General features: G+C 47.4%; 10 protein-coding genes across 10 annotated transcripts; 6 read left to right on the top strand and 4 right to left on the bottom strand.

Annotated features, from left to right (window-relative positions):
• Positions 1-639: 639 nt before the first annotated feature.
• B0J16DRAFT_349440 (uncharacterized protein) lies at positions 640-1,015 on the bottom strand. Its single transcript, XM_046128908.1, has one exon. It carries the CDS (start codon positions 990-992, stop codon positions 660-662), a length of 333 nt encoding a protein of 110 aa, XP_045979358.1. The 5' UTR covers positions 993-1,015; the 3' UTR covers positions 640-659.
• Positions 1,016-3,240: 2,225 nt separating this feature from the next.
• B0J16DRAFT_310608 (cutinase-domain-containing protein) lies at positions 3,241-4,458 on the top strand. Its single transcript, XM_046124976.1, has 3 exons — positions 3,241-3,601; positions 3,653-3,832; positions 3,882-4,458. The coding sequence occupies exons 1-3, from the start codon at positions 3,260-3,262 to the stop codon at positions 4,389-4,391; spliced, it is 1,032 nt and encodes a 343-aa protein (XP_045979357.1). The 5' UTR covers positions 3,241-3,259; the 3' UTR covers positions 4,392-4,458.
• Positions 4,459-4,686: 228 nt separating this feature from the next.
• On the bottom strand, positions 4,687-6,376 carry B0J16DRAFT_310603 (general substrate transporter; the record flags this gene model as incomplete). The annotated part of the gene is made up of 2 exons (XM_046124975.1): positions 4,687-6,136; positions 6,183-6,376. The coding sequence occupies 2 exons, from the start codon at positions 6,371-6,373 to the stop codon at positions 4,771-4,773; spliced, it is 1,557 nt and encodes a 518-aa protein (XP_045979356.1). The 3' UTR covers positions 4,687-4,770.
• A 370-nt stretch (positions 6,377-6,746) lies between these two features.
• On the top strand, positions 6,747-8,601 carry B0J16DRAFT_404943 (uncharacterized protein; the record flags this gene model as incomplete). Its single annotated transcript, XM_046132847.1, has 1 exon — positions 6,747-8,601. The coding sequence occupies one exon, from the start codon at positions 6,747-6,749 to the stop codon at positions 8,499-8,501; it is 1,755 nt and encodes a 584-aa protein (XP_045979355.1). The 3' UTR covers positions 8,502-8,601.
• Positions 8,602-8,834: 233 nt separating this feature from the next.
• B0J16DRAFT_404942 (glycoside hydrolase superfamily) lies at positions 8,835-10,337 on the top strand (the record flags this gene model as incomplete). The annotated part of the gene is made up of 1 exon (XM_046132846.1): positions 8,835-10,337. One exon carries the CDS (start codon positions 8,835-8,837, stop codon positions 10,335-10,337), a length of 1,503 nt encoding a protein of 500 aa, XP_045979354.1.
• Positions 10,338-10,872: 535 nt separating this feature from the next.
• B0J16DRAFT_349435 (uncharacterized protein) lies at positions 10,873-11,826 on the top strand. Its single transcript, XM_046128907.1, has one exon. It carries the CDS (start codon positions 10,898-10,900, stop codon positions 11,750-11,752), a length of 855 nt encoding a protein of 284 aa, XP_045979353.1. The 5' UTR covers positions 10,873-10,897; the 3' UTR covers positions 11,753-11,826.
• A 1,248-nt stretch (positions 11,827-13,074) lies between these two features.
• Positions 13,075-14,264, bottom strand: B0J16DRAFT_186509 (uncharacterized protein). The gene is made up of 3 exons (XM_046122719.1): positions 13,768-14,264; positions 13,601-13,694; positions 13,075-13,547 (listed from the first exon to the last, which is right to left on the bottom strand). Exons 1-3 carry the CDS (start codon positions 14,098-14,100, stop codon positions 13,207-13,209), a joined length of 768 nt encoding a protein of 255 aa, XP_045979352.1. The 5' UTR covers positions 14,101-14,264; the 3' UTR covers positions 13,075-13,206.
• A 913-nt stretch (positions 14,265-15,177) lies between these two features.
• B0J16DRAFT_274572 (uncharacterized protein) lies at positions 15,178-18,473 on the top strand (the record flags this gene model as incomplete). The annotated part of the gene is made up of 8 exons (XM_046123674.1): positions 15,178-15,398; positions 15,458-15,497; positions 15,549-15,599; positions 15,652-15,738; positions 15,787-15,822; positions 15,869-16,020; positions 16,077-16,175; positions 16,220-18,473. The coding sequence occupies 8 exons, from the start codon at positions 15,178-15,180 to the stop codon at positions 18,471-18,473; spliced, it is 2,940 nt and encodes a 979-aa protein (XP_045979351.1).
• An 826-nt stretch (positions 18,474-19,299) lies between these two features.
• On the top strand, positions 19,300-19,578 carry B0J16DRAFT_255585 (uncharacterized protein; the record flags this gene model as incomplete). Its single annotated transcript, XM_046123119.1, has 1 exon — positions 19,300-19,578. A coding segment is annotated over one exon (279 nt), but the record flags the coding sequence as incomplete, so codon positions are not given.
• A 1,956-nt stretch (positions 19,579-21,534) lies between these two features.
• B0J16DRAFT_273742 (uncharacterized protein) lies at positions 21,535-23,532 on the bottom strand (the record flags this gene model as incomplete). The annotated part of the gene is made up of 1 exon (XM_046123653.1): positions 21,535-23,532. One exon carries the CDS (start codon positions 23,530-23,532, stop codon positions 21,535-21,537), a length of 1,998 nt encoding a protein of 665 aa, XP_045979349.1.
• Positions 23,533-25,476: the final 1,944 nt, after the last annotated feature.

Below are 25,476 nucleotides of genomic sequence, written 5' to 3'. Positions count from 1 at the left end.
TATTGTACATCTAGGTCTGTTCTCCATTCTTGAGCTTGACTGTTCACCTCTTCCAAAGTGATTCGTTCTTTTCCTTCGCGCTTAGGCACGTTCTCCGCCTCAATCGTAATCCTGGACCCTCCTGGAATAAGCTTCAAGGTTTCATACTGTTACTTGAGATTGGAAAGAAAGTCTTTGACTGGAATCTCAGATGCATTACTAGCTTTGAACTGCTCCTCGATTATCTCGCCATCTTTAACAAGGAGCTATAGATTGCGGCTGCTGGTCCTATAGCCTTTAGTGATACAGATAACATTACTTGGATCCTGTTTATCCTCTGACGACCAGAACTCCATAAATTCATAGGTTTCAGAGTGATTCTTGTAGTCGTTTGGGGTCCAAATAGTAAAGTCTAAGATTTTAGATCTGTAATAGATTTAAGATATTGTGGGTTTAAAGTACGGCAGATAGCGCTACTCAGGGTCTACTAATAACTTATCTAGTAATAAAGATACCTGTATTATATAATTAATAAAATAATACTTTTAATTATATAAACTATTATTTAATAGTAATCTTTTTTAATAAACCTTATCCTTAATAAGGTTTAAACTAAGGTTATTATAAGTTATTTAAAATAATAATATAATATATAAAAAAGCTACCCTTCTTTTATGCTATTAGTAGTTAAAAACTTTCTTCTCCTTATTAAAAAGTAAACAATACAATATAATACAATATAAGATGGGCAGATGGCGCATAACTTTAACAGCTAAGTCGGACTTTAGATGGCCACAGGACTTGGATGTGATCTCGGGCCATCCAGTAGGTGGAGGGATCTTGAGGTTGGACTTGTGGTAATTGAGGGTTGTTATGAACGAACAGAAATCCAGAAACAAAGACCCAATTTCTTGAGGTGATAGTCTTGGCTTATTGGAACCTTCGGAATCGCTTGAGTTATAAGATCCATCGTCTGAGGGGGGAGGCGACGGTAAGTCCCCGTCACGGAACATTTTCGAGATAATATCGTCGTAGAGAGTATTAGGATGTGAAGAGAGGTGTGGAATTGGGGAAGACAACGATATTTATAGCTCAGGTTGCCTGGTTCGCTCGGTTCGCGCCTTTTGGTGGGGCAAGGCTTGCACCAACTGGTTGTTGCCTAGATAGACCCTGCAAATCTGTTGGAATGGTTGTTGGTGCTGCAGGATATTTGGAAAATAGCTTAACCGACTGCACAGGAAGAAAACCAATCGCTTATTAAATTGAGGCATCTGTCACTTGTTCAGAACTGTCTACTGAAACTCTCATCGACTACACTACAAAGGAGAGTGGTGCCTGGACAGGTTGACGTCTGAATGAGATATAACGTGCCTTTGGTGGAACTTTGGGAATGGAATATCGCTTTCAAGACGTTGAATTGAAGGCAGTCCTACGAATTTTGTGTGATCCTCCGTCTTACCTTTGCACCTCGTTTGATCTGTGGTGGAACACATCCCTTACACTTGCAATGTTTTGCTACACCAATCTGCACAGCTGGCAGTCTCTCCTCAGTTACGGTGTCTGAGCTTGTAACCTCCAACATCTTTGTAATTCCTTCTACCCTGTGTGAACATTAACCTTATCTTTAGGCGAGGGAAAAAACAAAGCTTTCTGCAAGCACCGGCGGTATCATGCCATGAAAGTGTAGCTATGTTTGAGAAAGCCTTGACTTTAACTGCCTTACACGTGATAGACGTGCCGTAAAGTGTACTGCGAAGAAACATTGTGCGGATCGGGAGGTGAAAATCATTATACATATTCCACTTGAACTCACCATCTTCTTTTGGTCTTTTCGAAGTACGACTTAATCTTCGAAGAGGTATAGCCGCTGTTGCTGATGTCTGTTTGAAAAGCTTGGACGCGGCGGAAGGGCGCAAGTCATTCTGTACATTGAAGAAAGCCTCATAGCAGGACAACGCATGGAACGATCTTGTTGGACTATTGAGGTTGAGATGCTGGCCTATCGGTTGAGTGGTGAGTGGTAGCCTGGCAACAAGTGGGAAAGTGGGGTTTTAACTTGCCCTGGTCATCAAAAAGGAGGATCATTCAGCTCAATTGCAAATTAGGGATGATTGAAAGTGCAGTTCATTCTTTCTACCGGCAGCAACTTTGACTTGGCTCAAACTTGTATCACCGAATGTTATGACGTTTCGCAATACTGGCTTCATGCTTTTGTCTCGACACGCCGTTCATATATTTTAACGTGCGATAGGGCGTAAATGGATTTAGTGTCTTTTCGCGACCCTAGATTCCACGAATGGAATTGTCGATTTGGAATGGAAGACCATGACAAATATAAATGCTCATTTAAATTTCTGACTCTCTGGTGGAGGCGCCTCAAGTACGGTAGATCACGGTTTGAATAATCTCACGACCCTTAGTGTAGGGTAAGATGCCAAGAAACGCGATGGTGATCGCGGCACCAACATTGGGGATCAGGGCTGTGTTCTACCGGATCTTATTGCTGACTATAATTGCAGAAGAACTTACGCTCCCGTGTTGAGAGATTTTAAGAGGGATACTAGTCAATCACTTCCAGGCAAGTCCGTGTGTAGCTCCCACCAACTATTGACTTGTAATTGAATACGTCAAGAATCGTCTCCATACAGAACTCAGCCGGGTTGTTTCCCGTCTAAAGACTAAACTCATGCCGGTATATGATCTCATCAGCTATAACTGGTGATAGAGTGGGTTAAAGAAACTTAGTGAACGTATCAGAGGAATCTGGATTAAATGGAGTTCGCGATAATTGCTTTAATCGTTCAAGCGCGTCTTGCAGTGGGGCTCCATCACATTAAGCGAGAGTCGAATTTCAGCTGAGAACTACCAAACCATAAGATTCAAAAGTTCAAACGTCACATCATCCCAGGTCATTTAATTATATTTATCTGCAACACCTGAAATTGGCATGTTCGGCCCGTCGGCAACTAATTCCATAGTCCAGTCGCGTCAGGTGGATCCAAAACGCATAAACATTGCTGATCCCGAAACACAAGTCGTTTCAAACATGGCTAATCTCGATAAATCCGCCAATCCACTTAGTCTCTTGTAGAACTCTTCTCCTTTACGGCTGAAACAGCCGGATATGTGGGACTGGGAAACGGGTTATCGTGGGTCGATTCAAGGTGGATGATTCATGCGCACGTTGCAACAACTGCCCTTTAGTATTTAGATAAAAGACCAGTGAAATCCTCTTGGCAGGTTTCTTCTCAATCTCAAACAGTTGATCTGTATAGACAAGATGCGCGCCTCTCTCAACTCCAGCCTTCTCATCCTCGCCAACGCTCTGGCAGCCAAGGCGCAGGGCCAGTCATGTCCCGAGATTCACATCTTTGGTGCCCGTGAGACATCGGTCGCGCCAGGTCTTGGCTCGGCTGGTAAGTTGATTGACATGATCGTGGCTGATCATGCTGGTGCGACTTCAGAAGCCATTGACTATCCTGCTTGTGGTGGTCAGGCATCGTGTGGGAATGTTGAGTATGGTGCTTCTGCGAAGCAGGGTACTGAGGCTGTCACCAAGGCTGTCAACGCTCTTAGTGAGAGGTGCCCCGATACGAAGATTGTCATGATTGGTTACTCTCAGGTATGTTTCTCATGCTCTCTTACCTAGTTGAGACTAACGACAGTGCAATAGGGTGGCCAAATCATGGATAACAACATCTGTGGAGGACCAGATAATGGAGCTTCCATCTCCGACTCTACTGTTCCTCTCTCAGCCACCGCAGTCAACCAAGTCAAGGCTGTCGTCATGTTGGGCAACCCCCGTTACATCAACGGTCTTGCTTATGGAGTGGGTACTTGCGATGCAGGCGGCGTAAGTTATCCAGGCATTGCCACATATGACATGAGCTAACAGATCCCAGTTCGATGCTCGACCCGAAGGCTTCACTTGCCCCAACGCCGACAAAGTCAAGATCTACTGTGACGCCGAAGATCCCTTCTGCTGCAACGGTAACGATTCAGCTCATCACCAGCAATATGTTGAGCTCTATGGCAAAGAAGCTTTGGAGTTTGTCAACTCTAAGCTCTCGGGTACTGGGGCTGGTGGAAATGCTGGTAATGGTACTGACACTGGTGCTGGAAACGGCGGAGATGCCGGCAACAATGGTGGCAATGCAGGGAACACTGGAGGGAATGCAGGCGGTAACGCAGGTGGAAACACTGGTGGTAACGCGGGAGGAAATGCCGGTGGTGATGCTGGCGGAAACACTGGCTTCCCTGGAGGAAACGCTGGAAATGGCGGTGCTAACAACGGTTTCCCTGGAGCCAACACCGGCAACAACGGAAACGCTGGAGGTAACTTTGGTGGCAACTTCCAGCAAGGTGGCAACTTTGGGAACGCTGGCGTCGCTCAGAATGGCAATAAGTGCTAAGGGTGGTTAACCAGTAACAGGGAGGCCAGTTCATTTAGATCAATGAAGGAAGTACATTTATGACCAGAGACTGATCTGAACTTCGAAGTTCCACTTGCCCTTGTATGACAGGCGGGTAAAGAGTAATGATTCTGTAAGACTTAGAGACGTAAAACAAGGTCGCCTAAATGCTTGTCTAATTTAGGATAGGGTAGCCAAATTCTTTTATCTGTTATGCTCTTGGCAGCGGATTCTACGAGTGCTCCGAGAAGTGGTAGAAGTATAAAATAGTAAATCCAATTGAACTAAATGCTACCAAAGCGAACATTACCTCCACAAATAAAATTATATGAAAGATTACATGGTATAGTACTCTCATTCCAGCAGGAGTAGTGGAAGGTTACAGCTTGTGATCTCCCATCTTACGAGGGCTAACCTTGTTATGGAACATGTGATCGATCTCATCGTATCGTCGACCCTTGAGTTCGGGGACAAACATCCAGCCCCAAGCGAAACCAAGAAGACCAAGTCCACCAAAAATAAAGCCAACCTTGCCCTTGAGGTTGCCCTGATCAGGGTTCACCATGTATGGGATAGCAAAGTTCATAGCGACACCCATGACAGACTGAGTAGCAGTCGCCAATGCCATGGTCTTAGCCTTCAAAGCCAAAGAAGCGGTCTCGCCCAGAACTGCAAAGGCCATGGCACCAACGGTAGCAAAGTAAACGTAGGCGTAGATGACAGTGCAAGCTGCCTGAACCCACTTGGCAGCCGCGGTAGGAACCACATCCATGATACCAATGAGGAACAGGAGGACAGTCAGACCGCCCATTCCAGAGAGGAAGATCTTACGTCGACCGAAAGAGTTGACAACGAACCAACTGCAGATGTTACCAAGGACACCACATGCTGTGACGCCAACACCGAGGTCGAAACTGCGAGACTCCTCAAGGCCGGCAAGTTGGAAGAAGTAGGTCGAGTAACCGAGGACAAAGATGATTCCGACAAAGTGCTGGCAGACGAACACTCCCATGCTGATCATGGTTCGAATGAGGTCTGTTCCCTTGAAACATTGCGCCCACGATGGCTGTTCAACAGAAGCAGCTTGTTCCTCGGCGATAGTCTCTTGGATAGTAGCCAACTTGGCATCGACGTCGACAGATGGACCGTACAGCTTGATGAGGGACTTCTTGGCCTCTTCGATCTTACCCTTGCGAACGAGATACCACGGTGTCTCGGGCACGAAAGGTAATCCAGCTGCGAGAAGGACGATGAAGATACCCTGAGTAGCGAGAGCACCTCTCCAAGCCCACTGATCCGTTCGTTCTCCAAAAGCCTTGATAACACTGTTGGAAACAAGTTGACCGATCGCGATGCCGAGGTTAACACCCGCAGTAGCGATACCGCGAAGCACAACCGGTGAAATCTCAGAGGTAGCCAGCGGAGCAAGAGTAAGGAAGAAACCCAGCGCAAGACCGAGGACGAGCTTGGACATGAGGAAAGCAACGTTGGTGTGGGACATGCATTCTCCGATTGTACCGCCGGTCGCCAAGAGGAGAGCCATTGCCAGCGCTTTCTTTCGACCTACCTTATCGCAGATGTAGGAGCAGATGAAGCCGGCGAAGAAACCGCCGACTGATGTGATGGTGTTGAAGGCTGTTTGCCAGTCGGCGGGGAGGATCGCTTGGCCGTCTTCGACGTAGCCGAAGTCGCGGCGGAAGGAGGCGACGGAGATCATGGCACCGTTAATCTGAGCATCGAAGCCCCTGAAACTGTTAGTCATTGTGTGTGAAGAGAGTAGCGTGTTCTTACCATCCGATAGCGGCGATGGACCAGTAGAAACACCAGAGAATAATCTTGGGATGTTGGCGAAAGCATTGCTTGAGAGTGAGTTCATGCTCAGCTTGACGGTCTGCCTGAAGAGCATTGGACTTGTCGTCGACGAATTCGGTTCCAGAAACCTTGGCCTGGAGCTCGAGATCTGATTTGCCGGAAGACTCCATGTTGAATTGATGTTTTGTGGATTGGATGCTGGATAGAGATGAGATAAGAGGGTCATCTCCTTCTTATATATAGCGTTCCATGTTGATGTTGTATCGCGTTAGATGGCATGGCAGGAAGATTCAAGTCCCAGCTGAAGAAAAAAACAAGGTGTTTAGCTTGGTCTAGACCAGTCTGGGGTAGTGGAGAGATCGTCTGTTGGCCCAACCTGGGGATCGTGGGGAAAGACTAGTCCCGCTTTGTACGATACGAGCGACATTCCCCGATGAGTAGCGGTGGCACGCTCCGAAAGTAAAAGAGAGCGATACTCCGCGAAATCCCTCACTTGCTTTTACACTTCATCCACTTCCTACTATTGTGATCTGTGGTAACAAAATGACTCCGCAAGCATCGACCGATCCCCAAGAACCGGCACGTCGAAAGAGACCAGCTCCACGCGGAACAGCGTTTTACCCCCGCAAACGCGCCAACACAGCCTGTCAAGTCTGCCGAAGCCGAAAGACAAAGTGCGATAACCTTAAGCCGTCATGCTCCTATTGTCTCCGCGTCGGGGCGAACTGTATCCAGTCCCCGGTTGACCTCTCCTCGTTTGACCCAGCAAGTCTGAAGATTCTGGAGCGCTTGGACGATTTGGAGAAGGTCTTGAGGGAGACCAGAAATGGAGTCCCGACAGTTCGGGAATTGACACCTGAAGATGTTCCTGAAGAGGAGGAACTGTCTGACATCCCCCTGAGGAGTATCTTGCCAGAAAAAATGGAGTCTCTACTCCTCTGGTCTGTCCTCTCTCGCGACATGTCAGCCCATGCAACCCTGCAAAACGACCCTCCCCAACCATCCCCGTCTTATTCCCCGGGTTGTACATCTCTATCAGACATCGATACCCAGGGCGTTAAAGTGCTTTTGGATAACTTCTTCGATCATATCCACTGCAAGAATCCCATTCTCGAAGAAGCAGCCGCAAGAAGGGTAGTCCTCAATGTTGTTATTGAAGGAATCGACTGGTCACCGGGTTCATGCTTGACGTTACTCATCTGTGCTCTGGGTAAAATCGCCACGCCTCTTGATGCCACTTACCATCTTCGACCTGACTCGACCCCATATTTGGAGGCGCAAGCTCTGTTTCAAGCTGCCCAGAAAAGAATCGGGACACTCATGGCCAGATCGGATATTATATCCGCGCAATGTTTCTTCCTCTCTGGAGTGTTCCTTATGAGCACCTTTCGACCCTTCGAAGCTTGGCGGTATTTCTCTCAGGCCTTGGCGACATGTCAAACACTGCCTTTTCTCCAAAAAGCAAGTATCTCAGAACCAGATCCACAATTGGGTGAAACGCAGCAAGAGGCTGTCTACTGGTCGGCTTGGAAGTCTGAACGGGAACTTAGAGGGGAATTATCTCTTCCAGATTTCAGTATGCCTTATGCGTCGAGTGTGCTATATCCTCCGTTCTTCCCCACGCCGCCTCACCCTCTTGAGTCCACCAAGACTACAGCGTCTAGCAGACAACATACAGCTTGGTTGTTTTACCTTTCTGAGATTTCACTGAGGAGACTTTCTAGTCGGACGTGTAATGAGATTATGGAATTACATCGTGCCTCAAGCTGCAATATGGACTTTCTCAAGCAACTCGCTCTTCTCATCCCAGCATACGAGACACAAGCGAACGAATGGTCCGAAAGCCTTCCACCAGAATTATCCATCTCAGCAGCACCAATTGAAGACAACGTCTGTTGCTTCGTCCTACGCGGTCATCTTGTAAACTTCTACGAACGTCTCTACTGGCCATTCGTAATGGCCCATCTCGCAGCACTAGAACAAGGAATCACAACACCAATCCCAGGCCGACAATTCGTAGACAAGGGACTAGAGTATCACGTGTTAAACGTGGAGATCAATGAAGCTGGTTTCTTACATCGTCATCACGGGACTTGGCTTATGATTCGGGCGCTCGTGCGCTCCGCGACGGTTTTGCTTGCCGCTCGGCTATTGGGCTCGGGAATGCCGGGTGGGTGGCATGATGCGTGTGAGAGGATAATGCAGGTTTTGAGAGCTTGGGAGGATGATGTTCCGGGGTTGGCGAATCATCGGAATTTCTTGGAGGAGGTGTTGCATGGCTTGCGGGGTAGTGCTTGAGACTGGGGAAACCTTGATGTAAGAATAGCTGAGTAATAATAACGCTACAGAGTGTTTGAATGATTTTGTCTTATGCTAGCCGTAGAATTCTTGTTTCACTTCCCCGACTCTTGGCATGTTATGCAGTTGGTCCACTACGTGCGGGGTCATGATTCAAGTTGGTGTCGAGGCGAAGACCATCGGGGAGTGTCGCCCGTAACGAATCCTCTGGTGACCCCACATTACAATGTTCAAAGTATTTAGGTCAAGACCAACACTGGCTTTGAACCATCAAACATTTCACGAAACCCGTTTCATTTCCATCCTTTGTTCATTCAGTCAACCATCTTCATCATGGTCGCAACAGCAGATCCCTCCGGCTCTTACGAGGCCCGACCTCAGTCCACAACCTGCAAGATGCTGCACACAGAAGGAAGCAAGATCGTCGACCCCTCAGGTAACCAAGTCATCCTGAAGGGCACAGCCATAGGCGGTATGCTCAACATGGAGAACTTCATCACAGGCTTTGCAGGCCACGAATTCCAACATCGCCAGCAAATGGCAGAAGTTCTTGGTGAAGAGAAGGCCAATTACTTCTTCGATAGACTTCTGCACCATTTCTTCACAGATTCTGATGCTGCTTACTTTGCTTCATTGGGTCTCAACTGCATCCGCATCCCGTTCAACTATCGTCATTTTATTGATGATATGGAGCCTGATAAGCTTAAGCAATCGGGCTTTGACTGGTTGGATCGATGTGTGAATATCTGTGCTAGATATAACCTTTATGCTGTTCTTGATCTGCATGCTGTTCCTGGCGGTCAAAACCAGGATTGGCACAGCGACTCTGGTCTTTCCCGTGCGGCATTTTGGGATTTCAAGGACCATCAAGACCGGGCTATTCAACTTTGGGTAGCTCTGGCCAAACATTACAAGGGCAACCCCTTCATCGCTGGCTACAACCTCCTCAACGAACCCGCCGATGAGTCCAAGACTGCTTCGGGCCACTACGGCGACAGACTGATCAAGTGGTACGAACGCGTTGAGAAGGAGGTCAGAGCTGTTGACCCCGACCACATGATCTTTATCGACGGTAACACCTACGCCATGGACTTCCGGGCCTTCCCCGAGAAGCCTCTGCCCAACGCCGTGTATGCCTGCCATGACTACAGCTTCCTCGGCTTCCCTATCGGAGAGCAATATGAAGGCACAGGCGACCAGAACGAGAAGTTGCGCAGCAGCTTTGAGCGCAAGGTTCAGTTCATGAGAGAGAAGAACGTGCCTATCTGGAACGGAGAGTTTGGTCCCGTATACCAGAATGAGCATAAGGAGGGACAAGAAGGTGTCAAGACAAACGAGAAGCGCTTCAACCTTTTGCAAGAACAACTTGCTATCTACAGAGAGACAGACGTGAGCTGGTCCATCTGGCTGTACAAGGATATTGGTTACCAAGGAATGGTGTACCTTGACCCAGAATCGCCCTACATGCGTCTCATTGCTCCTTTCGTGGCGAAGAAGCAGCGTCTGGGTCTTGACTTCTGGGGCGTCGTCAACAAAGACGGCGTCAAGCATCTCTACGAGCCATTCATCCAGGGCTTGAAGGATGAGGTGCTGGAGAAGTACAGAGATACCAAGTACCCCAAGATCTGGACTTTCGAGCGTCAGTTTGAGCGTGTCATCCGGGAATGTCTCATGAGTGAGTATGTGGGTTGGGAGCTAGCTGAGCTGTTTAGGGATAAGAGTAAGGATGAGCTCGAGGAACTGGCGAGTAGCTTTTCGTTTGAGAAGTGTATTAAGAGGGACAGATTGGTGGGTATTTTAAGTCATGATTCTAAGATCTCTAAGGGAAAGCAGTAGGACAAAGGTATATAGCATCATCATCTGGCGTTTGGTCAATTAATTCCAATATTTTATTCAACTTGAGACAACTCAATTGGGATGTATAAAAAGTCATATTTTGTCTGTATGCTTTGAAGTGCCTACTCAAGGAAACCCAAAATGGTATAAGAAGTGAAGTAGTTTGTGATCGGTACGTCTTGCCTGCGTTTACGTTGTGAGTAACTACCAAGAGCTCTGAAGAAAAAGGGGCATTGACTCAGCTGCAATTTCCCATGCACGTAGTGGCTGTCGCTTAGATGCAATTTTCAAAGCTATTGATTGACTTAGTGAATGATGTGCTGGATTTTGAGGATCTAGATTGGCTTTACAGCCACTCGTAATCCACCCAAATCGCGCCATTACACGTAGCGCCACAGAGGTCTTCAGCGCTACCCTCCTTTGAGAATAAACAATAAAACACAACCTAGACAGCTTCAGCTGAAGACCAGGAGTCTACATTAATAAATAAGTGATTGCCCAGCCACCTTCTGCACTCTTCTCACTCTTAAATCTAGTCATTCGTTGTCACTGTTGCCACTATGTCTCGGCTGCTCATTTTCGCTATGGCTGGTCTGGCTCTGGCCGGACCTTGCAAACCTGGAAGCTCTACCACTGAAAGCAGTGTCTCTTACGCAGCCACAACCTCCACCACTGAGGGCTTGTCAGCTTCGGCTACCAGCACAGCTACTTTGACAGAGGAAGAGACCACGACTTTTGTTCCTTCTGATACCACTATTGACATCTCCTTGTCGTCTACCGAAACTTCTGCTGTCGAGACAACAACTATCGCTTCCATCGATACAACTGGTATCTCGACGGATTTCTCGACCGAGACCACTTTCTCTACTATCGCTACCTCGACTGTTGCCGAGACTACCACTCAAGCCGAACCTGCCAATCCACTCCAGACAGTCAAGTTGATGGCAATTGGTAGCAATGATCCCTCGCTCGCAACCTCAGGCTCGTTGGGATTTTCTTCTCTTGAAGCCAACCCATTCAACAATCAGCAATTTTACACGACCTTCCAATCCGATGCCTCAATCAATCAGCTGTTTACCATAAACAAGGATACTGGCGAAGTGAAAGCCCTCAATGGGCCGAGTGACGCAGTTGGGAAGTCGGCTTCCTACAACTTTTTCCCTGGAAGCGGAAGCCCATACGGTGCCGTGACGATACCGAGCTCGGGTGCGCCTGCCCTAGACTGCAAGGTGGTAGATGGATCGGGATACCAGTATCTGCAGTGTAAATTTGGTACCAATCAACTTACCGATTTCTGGACTTGTAAACAGCGTTTGGTGTTCGTCTATCCGGGGTATGATTTAACGCGCTGTGCCATGGATGGCAACGCTTACACAGGCTACAAGATCCCTATTATTCAAGTAATGACCATCTGAAACATTATGTATTAATAAAATAGCTTTTATTACCTTCCCTCTTTTTTATAAAGATATTTTTAAGTTTCTACACGCTTAACTTTCTTTTCGTGAAATACAAATCTTCGTATCTAGTATACAAGCAACATCTGCAATACCATTTAAGAGTTACTCTTAATTGCATATAATTCTAGCGCCGTAAAGAAGTAATAGTTAGAATACACTTCCATTATCTAATGACTACAATGAATTGAAAGGACCATTACCATCGATCTTTCGCACAGTGCTGAAAGGTGAACAATAAGCGGACGTCGACCATCTGACGACATTGGATTGAGAGAGAACAGGTTTCTGATAATCTTGCTGCGTAGGAACGCCAGTCAAGAATTCCGTCTCCTGACTTAGCGAGGGACTTAGTTCAAAGTCCCTTGTACTGCAATGCATTGAGTTGTCCTGGAATGTATACGTACATTGCTGTACTCCTGACCTTCCACTCCTGGGAAATCAGCAACAGGGCAATTAGTAACCATACACTACTGGGACGATTCACAAGACCAAGTGAACGATGCTATCGCCTTTTAATACAGAAGAAAGAGTGCTTTTAGAGTGTGTAAAGACTTTGAGCTCCCCTACTCATTTTCATCTAACACATTGACCGAGTGAAGACGATTTATCAGTTTCCCAGACAGGGGATACATGCACTTCTCGAGTTTTCGATTCCTAGCTATTTTCCATGACATCGAACTATCTAGGAACATGCTGCTCTTACCAGCTTCAATATATGAAATTATATGCCCATGGTACCACCAGTATGCGTTCCCTCCCCCTTGTTCAACTCGTTTTGCCACCCCTTGAACGCGTCCATGTCGTTCTTCTGCTGCTTAATGAGGCATAGAGTACAGTTGTCGTAGGGTCTTATGACGTCTCGACTATGCCTGCTGGGACTAGTCCATCCACGCCCACAATTTAGGAACACCGGGACAGCTTGAGTCTTGTCCTGCTGCAGTCCATGCACAAGATTTTAACTGTAGTTACAGCACACATCATCACAGACTGTATGCTTTCAGGCTGGCAATACGACATTAACGACTTACTTCAATTATCCTACCCTATAAAACACTTTCAAGGGTCGGAATTGTTAGAATCCTTGCTGCAAGAGATAGGAATTCAACCTGCTAGAGTTGTCACCGCCTTATCAATTACACTGCCCTAGTCAGTAAACTCTGAGGCGAATAGTTAAAGAAGAAGAGTCACGCGCTACATACATTTCAACAATTGAGTGGGACAGCTAAAGCTCAGTTGGTTTGCCAGTTTGCAAAATAATCAGATTGAAAAACTTTCAGGTCTTGTACACTGAGGTACTTGAATTGTGGATAGAAGAAATTGAAGGAAAATCAGAGAGGGTACGCTTCCGTTACAATATGTTTCTCCGCGCCGCCAATCCTACCTTGAACCTCCCAGTAAAAGAGCATCTTCTACCGACGTGCGCCAGGCCGCATACGAATGACAAATTCTTCAAAGTTCCTGAAGTCAATAACCACACAGTCGCCGTTTGCCTTTTCAGCTAGCATCCAAGCATACCCTTCCTTCTTCCAAGGCCTCCCCGCCTTGTAGGCCTTCTGTTGTTCATTTCGGATGTTATACATGGCCATGCGAAACTCTAGTCCTGTAGTATACGCCCAGTCACTGGAGGCAATCTCACCCTTGAGCCCGGTGATTCCCACAGCGTCCGCTATTTTGATGTTCTCTTTACTTTCGTCTTGCGCAGGAGGCTCCGCGCTCACTTCTTCGAGCTTCCCTTTAGCGCTAGGGAGGACTGGTTACAGATTTAGTACAACGCTAGACATAGAAGGCGGATGCAAGACTTACTGATTGATACGATAACGCGCTGAAAATTACTGATAGATGATTGAGGATCGACAACTTCATGGTCCCGTCCCATATTTCCAGGTAACATATGGGCCTATAGTAGATTAGAGTCATTGCATTACATGGAAGCTTTTCAATGCCATCTTAGGAAGGTAATGTATACATACATACTGAAGGCTCTTCGTTCTCAATGGGAGCCAGAGCTGGATATTTTCTGGTCCACCAAAGTAGTTGTTGATCGTATCACGAACTTGGCTAGGAGACGCGTGAAACACCGTCTTAGTGACCCTGGCATCCCTGGGAAGCTGACCTGGCCAGATGGCTTGAAAGCGAACCCAGGCATCGTTGGCTTCCACAACGTCCCAATCACCTCGCGGATCGAATGGATCACGACCACCTAGGGCAGCTTGCCTGCCATCTGGTACATCGCCAGCCGTGAGCTCGTAGCAGGGAATAGCAGTTGCTGCACCCAAGAACGCGGCTATCAAAAAGGACCGCATAGTTGACAACGCACTCCCAAAGAGTGAGTAGGTGAAAACTTTAGAGATTGTGAGTGAGTGCTGTGTCGGTGTAGAGCGAAAGGTCAACTCAACATGAGGCAGGGAACTAGATGGACATTTGAGAAAGATTTGTAAGTGGGATTTGTTATATTAGCCAAGGAAACCGTTCACTGGAGCCTTGCTGAGTAGCGCTGTTTACGGGTATCCGCTGTAATTTTGTAAGATTTTCTGCAGGAGTACCCCTATCCTCCGAAGGATCAAACACGTGGTGGAGCTATTTCTTTTTTTCGTGGCTTGGCAGGCTTGGCTGCAGGGATTATAGATATGTCTCATCTGTCTTTATGTATAGTAGACGGAAAAGCGGTACAAGATAAATCATTTTCATTTATAGTCTGCATGAAATACAGGATAGCGAATAATAACTCATGTTAGTACTCTAGTAAACAGTAATATTCTCTAATCTACCTGTGTCTTTAAAAGCCTGAACGGTGTCAGAGTAACCCACCTGAGATTTTCTATAACTCCTGTAAACTTAGTGCTTCCGCTGGCTGCAATTTCCGAGGCGCTGGAATGCAGACCTAGCCATTGACCATGCGATAATGGGTAATGACCGTGTAATATCATACGTCGAATGGACCTTCAAGCACGTAGGAGTACTGTATCCGTACCGACCGTTTGAACGAAGTTCAGATCGGGTTGACCCTGATCTCCTATTTTAAACTCCGAGATTTAGGGTCCGAGGTTGGTTAATCGGCCGACAGCTACTCCACAAAACGTGGCAAAGGATCAGGACCATTACTTGTTGAAATTAGCGCCAAGCCAGCAGATCGCACTGTGACCTATCGGTGCACCTTATTCAGAAAACTTCGAAAGTCTAGACTGTTTGCTTGTCTTCAGGATTTACTTGTCATCTCCTCAGTGGGACTTGACCAAAGTGCATGGAGTACCGGGCCGTTTAGCCCAATAACTAATCTTAGCGGTTGGGCTATATTTCATTTTGAGTATCTTCCTACCTCTGATCTTGATAATCTTTCAACATCATACACTCTTTTGTTATTTTGCACAGATCCTGTCGTTATGCACGTCTTCAACTTGATCGTGCCGGCTCTTGTCTTCTTAGGCGGAGCAGCAGGCCTGCCTTCCGGGCAATACTCTGACTATGAACTAGAATTCCGGGAGAACCATTTCGCATCCAATCATGCCGGTCTCACGACTCGTCAAAATGCGAAACCTGCCTTGAGAATCCTGCCGTTGGGCGCATCTATTGTCAGCGGTGTTGGATCGAGTACTATGAATGGGTATGTCAAGTTTTCAGTGACGGCTACCTCCGAGCAAGACTGACATATGCTTTGTATAGGTTTCGTAAGCCACTGAGAGATCAGCTGAGATACAAGGGCGTATGTATACTTTCATTACTGAGTCTATTGTTGTGTTGCTAATTCTTCCAGTGGGAAGTGAATATGGTTGGCAGTAAACAGAATGGAGACATGAAGGACAGGGTAAGCTTACTCCTAATTATATAAATTTGGGCGCTTATCATGTGCTTTACAGGACCACGAGGCCACCAGCGGTTTTACCATTGACGAAGCCCGAAATGCGGCACGTAACTCGTATGGCTACAAGCCTAACGTTGTTGTAGTAGGTTTTACTTATTGCACTCTATGAGATTCTAGCTGACAATTCCAGATGAACTTGGGCACCAACGACGCCAATCAGAACAAGGTATGTACGTTTGAACTACTATTGCCTAGTTGTTAACGTTGTTCAGGTGGACGGGGCTAGCAACCGCCTGGAAGGACTGCTCAATGATCTGTGGAACGCAGATGGCATGTCCAAGACATTCGTCGTTGTTTCATCCGTCATTCGACGAAATGATGCCAAGGCAGAGAGCAATCGAAAACAAATCAACGAGCAGTACAAGTGAGTGCATGCTGTGTGTCCGCCCTCGGAAGGCTATCACCTAACACAACCACTAGGAAGCTGATCAGCCGCCTTAAGGCTACTGGAAAGCCAATCACCTACGTCGACATCGATATCCCACTGAGTGATCTGAACTCCGATGGAATCCACCCCAAGTGAGTCCAGATCCTACTGTTGAGGTCCTGACTAACAATGACAGTGATGCTGGTCACAAGAAGATGGCAGTCAAGTTCTGGTATGGCATCGAATGGGGATATCAGGCAGGCCTCATTGCCAACGCTCCTCCAATGTCCCAAGCAACAGGCAACACGTGTGACAAGCAGCCTGGTCAAGCTCAATACGGAGGTGTCACCCAGAAGGGTTCAGGCGACTCCGACGGCCTCTACTACCACAGCAGCCAGGAGATGGGCACTATCTGGTCGTATACTTCCGAGTTCGATCGTGATCAGTGGTTCTTTGCCCGGCTGTATGGTACCAAGTACGATGACATTGTCGGTTGGTGGTATGCCAATGAGAAGTTGTCCTTTGCCACCTGGAAGAACAATGGAGGCGGCAAATTCTCCAAGGTGTCTGATCTGGATACCAAGCTCTTCTGCAATGTGCGCGGTATTTGGTGGGCCGATATCAACAACGACGGATACGATGACTTCCTTTGCGTTTCCCCCAATGGAGATACATTGGCCTCTATCAACAACCGAGACGGAACTGCCACCAGCCCACCCACCTTCCACAGCATCGGTATGATCAAGGGCAATGTCGGCTACAAGCAAGACCGTGTCAGGTGGGGCGATATTGACGGCGATGGCCGGGCTGACTACATGATCATCGACGACAACGGAAACGTGCATGCTTGGAGGAACTCTGGTACCTCTGATACTCCCTCCTGGCAACCTCTCGGACTACGATTCACCGCCAAGGGCATGGGCGATCAACGAGGTGTTCGCTTTGAAGACATCAACGGTGACGGGCGAGATGACTGGCTTTGGGTTGATGAAAAGGGAGCTACAACAACCTGGATCAACTCTCGAAGCTGTAAGAAGGGGAAACCAGGTGATGGCCTGAACGTCGCCTGGCGTCAAGGATTCTGGAAAGGAGCATCCTCTGGGCCAACACATGCAGGTGTCGGTGCCACCGGCCGAAACAGGATCCATTTCGCCAGGATCTATGGTGAGACTCAGTTTGGACTTCTACCCAAGGCAGACTATGTCTATCTGCAATCTACCAAGCAGCCTGACGGAAAGTTCAAGTTCGACATGAAAGTTTGGAAGAACACCGGCAGTGGCTCTACCAAGCTCAAGTCTGATGGCAACAAGTACTGCAATATGCTTGGCCACGATGATGGACGACAAGACTACGTTTGGGCACTGTCAACGGGTAAGATGAAGGTCTGGCCTAACTTGGGCAAGAAGTCAGTTAGCGGAGACAACGATGTTTTCTGGGGGACACCCAAGGATATGTGGAACCCAGATAAGAATTATGATCGACGGGATCTTCATCTGGTTGACTGGAACAACGATGGCGCTTGTGATATCGCATGGGTTGATCCAAACAACAACAACAAGGTCTCTGTATGGTTGAACAATTACAAGAAGACGGGAGCTTTCACCTGGACGTATCTCGCCGACCCTGCGCCTCAACTCAACTGTCCTGAGCAGAGGGGTGTTGGTATTCATGACCTCGCTGTCCGATTTGCCGATGTTTCCGACAACAAACTATCCGATTATATCTGCATTCAGCCTGACGGTCGCTTCCACGGATGGACTCACAACACTGATGGCTCCTGGACGAGGATCGCCCAGTTCAAGAAGGCTGAAGGCATCGACCGTGCTAACATCCGTTTTGGCAACGTCAACGGCCGTGGTGGTGAAGACATGATCTGGGTCGACAAGTACACTGGAGATGCTACCGTGTACATCAATCGGGGCAAGATGGATACGGGCGGTAGTAACTGGTGGTTCCTGAAGAGTGGAAAGCAATATGCAGGCTCTTGGGCAGGAACATGCCAATACTTCCCCGACCTGGATGGGGATGGTAGAGCAGACTTGCACTCTATCATGAACTCCTTTGATAACCGTGGAGAAACCTTCTTCAACCGATGTGGTCTGACCGATAACACCGGTGATGACGCTGGTTGGGCACCCGGTCAGGATCCAGGATTCGGACCCCTTCCATCCCCTGGTAACGATGAGAAGCCAGGCAGTGGAGGCGGTGTTCCAGCTCTTCCTGCTACCTGCAAGGACATCTGCTGGAACGTGGCTACGGACAAGGAGGTGAAGTGTAAGAATGACGGAACAGAATGGGATATGGAACCTCGAGACGCTGGTGTCGCTCATGACGTTCTTGACATCCACAAGCTTGCTGCCATTGGAGATTCCTACTCGGCTGGAATTGGTGCTGGAGACAGACTTGGAAGCATTTACGACGCTTTCAAGACAGGAAGTGGTAAGCTTTAAACCTGTTACCATTGTTGGCTACTCTGCTAACCATGAACAGACTTTGCCTGTGCTCGATACGATCATGCTTACCCTTATCTCGTCAACCAGGATGATCGAATAGGAGATCCGTCGAAGCGCAAATTCCAGTTCCTTTCATGTTCTGGTGCTGTCATCAAGGATGTAGTCGACAAGCAAATTCCCAACATCGACAGCAATCAGGACGCAATTACCCTGTCTATCGGTTCGTACTTTCAAGCTACAGCAATTGAAGTATTACTAATGGCTCTTTTCAGGTGGTAACGATGTGGGCCTTGTGAGTCTCCTGAACTCATGCATTTTCCAAATGGGCGTCTTCAACAAGGAGCAAGCTTTAGCCGCTAAGGTCATCGCTGAAGTGGACAAGGACTATGCGTGGGCCAAGGACTTCGACTGGGACAGTCTCTCTCGAGGCTGCGAGGGCCAGATTGAGTACAGCAAGAAGCTGGCTAGCGGGGATGCCTTTGGCAAGAGCCTGGATGGCGTACTATCAGCCGCCAAGAAGAAGCTGAAGAATGGGTATGTGCCGCTCTCAACCTCAGTGAGTGAGAACTAGCTAACAATGTTGAAGGGCCAAGGTATATGTTACTGGGTATGCCAAATTCTTCTCTGAAGACATGACCACGGATTGTGACAAGGTTACTTGGACGACGTGGGTCTACAAGTTGGCAAACTTGGGTCAACCGGCCGAGTACTTGACTAGAGCTCGACGTGCCTCGTTTAACGTCCTGGTCGACACTGTCAATGATCAGCTTGTATGTTAACCTTTCTTTTCATCATGAACTATACTGACAAGTTGATCCAGCGAGCTGCAGTCGAACGAGCCGGAGATTCTGTACGTTTCATCGACTACGATCTTCTTGTTGGCAAGTACCGAGGCAGATACTGCGAGTCAGGCGTCGATGAATCGACCAGCGAATCGAACACCAGAACGGGCCTCATGTTCTACGAGCTCAACACCTGGGATCCGTCTGGCACAACCCCTTGGAAACGCGACAGTCATAGCGGCGAGCTCAGCGGTACCTTTTACGGTGATATGCTCACTCTTGCTAAGATCACGCGTCTCATGGACCCCAATGCTGAGCTCCACCACGATAATGGCAAGTCCAAGAGAGATCTTGTCCCACGTGCCGAAATTCCGGACTACTTGGTCCCAGCCGGCTATGCAAGAGTGTTCCATCCCCAAATCCCTCTGCATCGGCTGATGGCAAACGTCGTTGTTCACCAGATAATGGTTGAGCATGAGGCTCGGAGGGGTTATGCTGTCTGGACTTCCGATAACGAAAACTCGTATTGTCCCATGTAAGTACCATCAACCCACTCTCGTCTTCTTCACTAACGACAGGATTCAGAGAGCCAGAGGAACCACCAAAAGACAATCCTGTCAAAACCAAGAAGTGGTCTAGTAAGTGATACAGCTATTCTGCGTACTCCATACGAGCTAACATACAATAGTGGAAATTTATGGACTCCAGTCAACAGATCTAGCCAAAGCGGACTGCTCTGTCAAGGATGACAAGAAGCATAGAAAGGTCTGGGGTTTTGAGCTGGACAGATGCTACAACTTCTCGGAAATGCCTGACACGGATTGTCGGGAATACCTTGGTTCGAAAGAGCAGGGAGCATGTAATGGACGCTTACCGCCACAGAGTGTCCGAGTTCCGGACGAAGGTTACAACTGTGTCTTTTTCTTCGACGATTCATGCTCACGTCATTTTGGTCTCTCGGCTGATCACTCGTGCATGTCAACAAATACGGGCGGCGACTGGACCGCTAATCAAATCGGGTCTTTCAGATGCGTCAGTATACTCCTCCTCTTTTTTGAATGTTATACTGTACTAATTATTATCAAAGGTGCAAGAAAAGAAGGGATAATCCCCAAGGTTTGAGAACATAAGACGCATTTCTTGGGTCCCTCCAACTGCAAATTCGAATAGCCATCCTCCTATACATAGAAGCCCTCTGATTCCGAGGCAATATCAATAGATTTAGTTTCTCTCTGTTCAACTTGTGATCTCCTGGCTTTCGCAATACAACTTGGACAATAAGAGGTTTGGGCAGTGCGATCACGATTCTCTTCGTCTTCGGGCATGAACCAGAGTTGCCAACAGACCCTAAATTGGTGGAAGTTTACAGTGAATTAGCAGTAATTTACAGCGCCTCTTCGGAGGCGGGTCCTAACTTTCGCCAAGACGGGGAACCATTCCGCTGGAGTTCACTGGGCTTATAGTGGAATATCCACTGTAATTACAGTGAGGTCTTCCCAGTGGCTTCGCTGCACATATTCGTGGGTTCACGACTTGCAATCAACCTAAGATATTTATATCGTTGTAGAAGGTATATTTTCTCATGTACAGTGGTATGAGTGTGCTACAAGATCTGTACGTTGAAATCAATGACAGAATGCCCAGTGCCGCGGACAGCTGTGGAGGTGCAAAGTTGAGTCTATCGGGCTATCATCCATCCACTTCTGTAACCGAAACCAACGTAGTCATGCTTGGCATCTTCTCGGCACAACAGAATGTTTACTTTCGGGGGAAGAGGGAAATAAAACTAGACGATGTTCCTTGGTTGTCAGCGGAAAAGGCAGACGGCTCATGTGTTGTCATTGACTTCCGAGACTTTGAAATTTTCATTCTCCGCGCGAGGCCGGCGGCAAGCAAATAAGGTGTTTTGCTTAGCTCCAGTCCGTTTCTCTAGGTGACTATGTTCCTGCACGCTGGTTGGAAGACGGATGTAGCGGCAGACGATATTTAACTACTCAACTATTCGTTTCTCAGATTAGTAAAGGTTCTCTCAATACCTCTCTACCTTAGTATCAATGGAATTTCTCATTTCTCAATTACGCTCCAGGTGTAATACAAGATTGAATGTTGCCAACTATAAGACGTTAACTCTAAGATGCTAGCGGGGAACAAACGCGATAAAGTTTGCCAAGTTACGATTGCGGCGTTAAAGGGGATTCAATAACTGAGGATAGAGGGTCAGGGACTCGAAAAGCAAATATTTAAGGCTTAGTGCTGTGAAATCTTCAAATTTAGAGCTAATTAACCTTTCTCTCTACTCTGACCTCCAACGAACTCGCGACTTGTTCGATGTCGTTCAACCCCAATCTTGTCAATCCAGGGTAATCCTTCAGCAACAGTGGTAGAATAGAGCTCTTCCAGCCAATGGTTTGCTTTCCGTTCGTTATAATGATCCCTAATAGCAACACCCCGCACAATGTCAACACAGCGCCTGGGAGAATAAGCCATTTCCACGAAATATAAACGCAAACACGAATCTCCCACACGTCCCCTTGTACTTGAGGTCTGGCATTCGAGAACGCCCCTAAGCCTGCCGCACGCATCTCACTTGTAACTCGGTTAGCTATAGAGTCCACAGCCTTGGTGATATAATGTATTGAGGTAAAGTTGTTAGTTATAAGGGATGTCAAGAGGGAGTCGTCATCCCCCCGGTTTGTCTTGCATGTCGTAAGCAGGAAAGTATCGCAGTCGACGTTGAACAGTGACCGGAATTCTGTCGTTAATGCATACGCAAGCTCTGGAGAGACTTCGGCGACGCATTCAGCAGGCACCGTTATGTTGACACCTTTGGCAGACATATCAATGTTTTCGTATTCCCACCCATCCTCATGAAACAGAACAGTTGTTCGATTCGCTGCGCTGTGTGGATAGGATGCGTTTGATGACGTGTATAGTGTCCCGTTCACTAAACATGGCTGCATAACACCTTTCCATCCAACCTCAGGCAGAAATACGGAATCAGTGATGGAAGAGATTGGATCCGGACTTTGTTGCCGTAGTGGTACATCCCATACTACTTTCTCTGACAACTTGAGATCTTCAACCCTGGCTGTATAGTATTTAACGCAAGGATACAGAGTACATGCTGCGGCGGCATAATCCACAGGCTGACCTTCAAAACTTGAATCCAGATCGCAAGTATTCTTTGACTTCTCGTCTGCACTGCAAGAATGTGGACAAGTGACGTTGCCGCTAGGATGGCGCTTGCAACGGTCCTGAGACATACCAAGAAAAGTGATATTTGCAACAGCCCATCGAGAACGGTTCAGGAAGTCAGTGGAGGATACCTGACGTGTCCATATCAGGTCGCCATATGTGACGGCTGTCAAAGGCATGCTCCGTACTAACGAGGAATTCAAAATGGATATGCCTGTCTTAATTGGTAATACATAGGAAATCCAACTGACATTCTCATTCCCATATTTCGTCGGCCCATTGACAAGGTCATATATATCGGTACAACGGCTGCAAAGGCCAAGGCTCGCATGTGATGCCCGATTGGATGATTCTGATCCATCAGAATAAGTCGGAAAGGTGCAGTTTCCAGAAGGACAACTGAAGTGGGAGTATGGTTCGCGAGATGAAATTATCGCGTCCTTTATTGCGATCTGTATATTGGGACGAAGCTCAGATATGGTCCTGCTCCATCGACGCAAGAGTTCAGATTCATTGACCTTGTTCGCAATATCTATAGTCGCCAAACGACCCGGAGAATGTGCGTTTTGAATACACTGGTATGTTTGGATGGATTGCTGGGTGAAGGACCCGATACCGAGAGACAGGGCTGTAACAGCGATAGCACCCAGTGCTATAGGTTGACGGGCGAAAACCACTGGCAACAGACGAAACCCTCCGACTATACTTCTAGACGCGTGGTCGAATAACTGGACATCCTGCATTGGACGAAAGCTTTCGCGAGATATCCAATCCCATTTGAGTTGGGCAAGAATCTCAAAAGCGATGAGCGTAACTATCGCTCGCAAAAAGGTGGCAATGATTGAAATAATTGTGTTTAGGGTAATTCCCATGTTGTTCCAGTCGGGTAACTCCCTACCATTATATCTGTGGAGGATGAGACAAATAGCGATAAAGAGACCAGCGGCAAGGAGGAGCATTGCTAGCTCCCACTTCCATATCTCGAACATATCTTCTTTCCCATGAATCTTCGCTGCTGGTCTAGCATCTGTGTGATAATGTTGAGACTTGGAGATGGGGAATGCTTTTTGAATTGTCATCCATGGTACTTCATGACACTCGGGATCCTGTGAATGGTCGTGCCTAGAGGAGACCCGCAAGCCGGTGCTCGTGTCAGGATTTTGTCGTGTTTCCAGAGGCTGTTGCTCCTCCATGCGGGCCTTTTTAACGTCTGATTGATCGAATGAAGCAGGGATTATGGAAAACTGCGTTTTCTCTGTTGTCGACTGTCGCTGTGAAGGTTTCGCAGCATTCTGCGATTCGAAATATGACATTCTTAAGGTTTCGAATGAAGATGAGAGAATGTTTATAGAGACCGATGCATGGACGCAGTTAAAGAGCTGAGTTCTGTATCCCTGCTTGTATAAAATATTTCGGAGGGAGGGGTAAATGCCATCTATACTTGGCGTGCCAAACACAAAGCTTACGTGCTAGCCAAACGGAGTCACTTATGTTGGTAAGTTGCAACAAGAAACTCCTCCAAGTAGTATGCGCCAAGGTGACAGTCTGTGGAACTAACCTCTTTTGGCTTTATCCAGCTCTGTCTGCCTCAGCTGAACCACCCTAAATTCAGCCATCTCTTGGCGTCTTCTCTCTTGCGATCCCGTTCAAAGAATGTTGTGATGTTTTGTACATTTATTTGCCTCTATACATCAGAGTTGGTGTATCCTCATGGTGTATCTCTCGCGACTTAGACTTAGATGCTTCGACCTACCGCCATAGTCTAAGTAGATAACCTCTGCACCGTGGCGATTGTTGCAGACTTCGAATTCTTGGTGCAAGTCGCGTTTCAGGGTTGTTAAGTGATTGCGAGAAATCAGGACCAGGAAATATGTATACAGTTGATGTTCGATCGTAATAATATGGGCACTTGGCCAGACTCTGGAATGTCATTTCATGTAACTCTGGCGGCATCTGTTTCGTGTGGCGTTTAGCTTTGACAACACCTTAACCACTGGACACGCACTGGTGCAAACAGTATTTGCCAAGACCAATTGTTACAAAACATGGCGTTTGTTTCTTTCAGCTTTCGATGGAAGACCAATCATGTATTGCTTGGCAGAATTCTCACATGTGGAGTAAATAGAAAGCTTATGGTTATTTTGACAAAGGGCTGTAAACATTTCATACAATATGATCTTGTTTTAGAATGGAACGTTTTTGTCACCCAAGCTTCCCCACCTGATGTGCTGTCCTCTCCTTACCTTCATTGCACAATTCTTCTATAGCCAGAGGTCAACAGTCTTCTTCGGGAAACCTATCACATGCTGTAGAGATGCAGGAGTAAAGGTTTATTCCCTGTGTTTAGTTTGATCAGTGGCAGTCTATATCTATATTTGTTTTTTATGACACACTACCGTGTACGGAAATCGAAATTCATGGTTACTCAGCCGTCTGCAGGCTTCTCGCACAGCCCTAAGGTTTTTCCGACGCAAAACCCTCCATTTAACGATACGATCTCAGCATATTGGTACGGCAGCGCTTCCAGCCCACTGCCCTCGATCAGTACTTTCATGTCCTGTTCTTGCCAGAGGCTCGGCAGTATCAGCGCCTTCTCTGGTACTGAGCAACTCGCGAGGCTCCAGCAGATCGCAAGTCTCTTGACTTCAAAACCGGGAGGCTCTTTTTTCTCACGGTTTGGAGGATTAGTCTTCGCATCCGAGACAAAATTAACATGTGAGTATCATGCACCACTTGACGCCGTTTGGACAGACAATGCTTTCTCTCAAATAACACGGCGATCAATTGGACCAGGCCCCTTGGCTAGTAATTACGGCTCTGGGCATGAATCAGCAGCTGCCAGGGAGCCGGGTTTAAAACCTAGGGCCACGTAACCAACATACTGCACACTAAGGAGCCCCACCAAGCAGCTGGAGATCCTTGTAGGTCCATGCATTCAGTAGTTGAACTCAAATAGGCCAGCTCAGCAGCGACCATGAGATTGAGAGCTCTATAGAGTACTGTGGAAACTACATGCAAGACAA

The sequence above is a fragment of the Fusarium flagelliforme genome, assembly GCF_020744385.1.
Source record: "Fusarium flagelliforme strain FIESC 12 MPI-CAGE-AA-0113 chromosome Unknown B0J16scaffold_7, whole genome shotgun sequence".
Classification (NCBI taxonomy): domain Eukaryota; kingdom Fungi; phylum Ascomycota; class Sordariomycetes; order Hypocreales; family Nectriaceae; genus Fusarium; species Fusarium flagelliforme.
The sequence above is the reverse complement of the archived record's forward strand: the minus strand, read 5'-3'. Positions and strand labels throughout refer to the sequence as shown.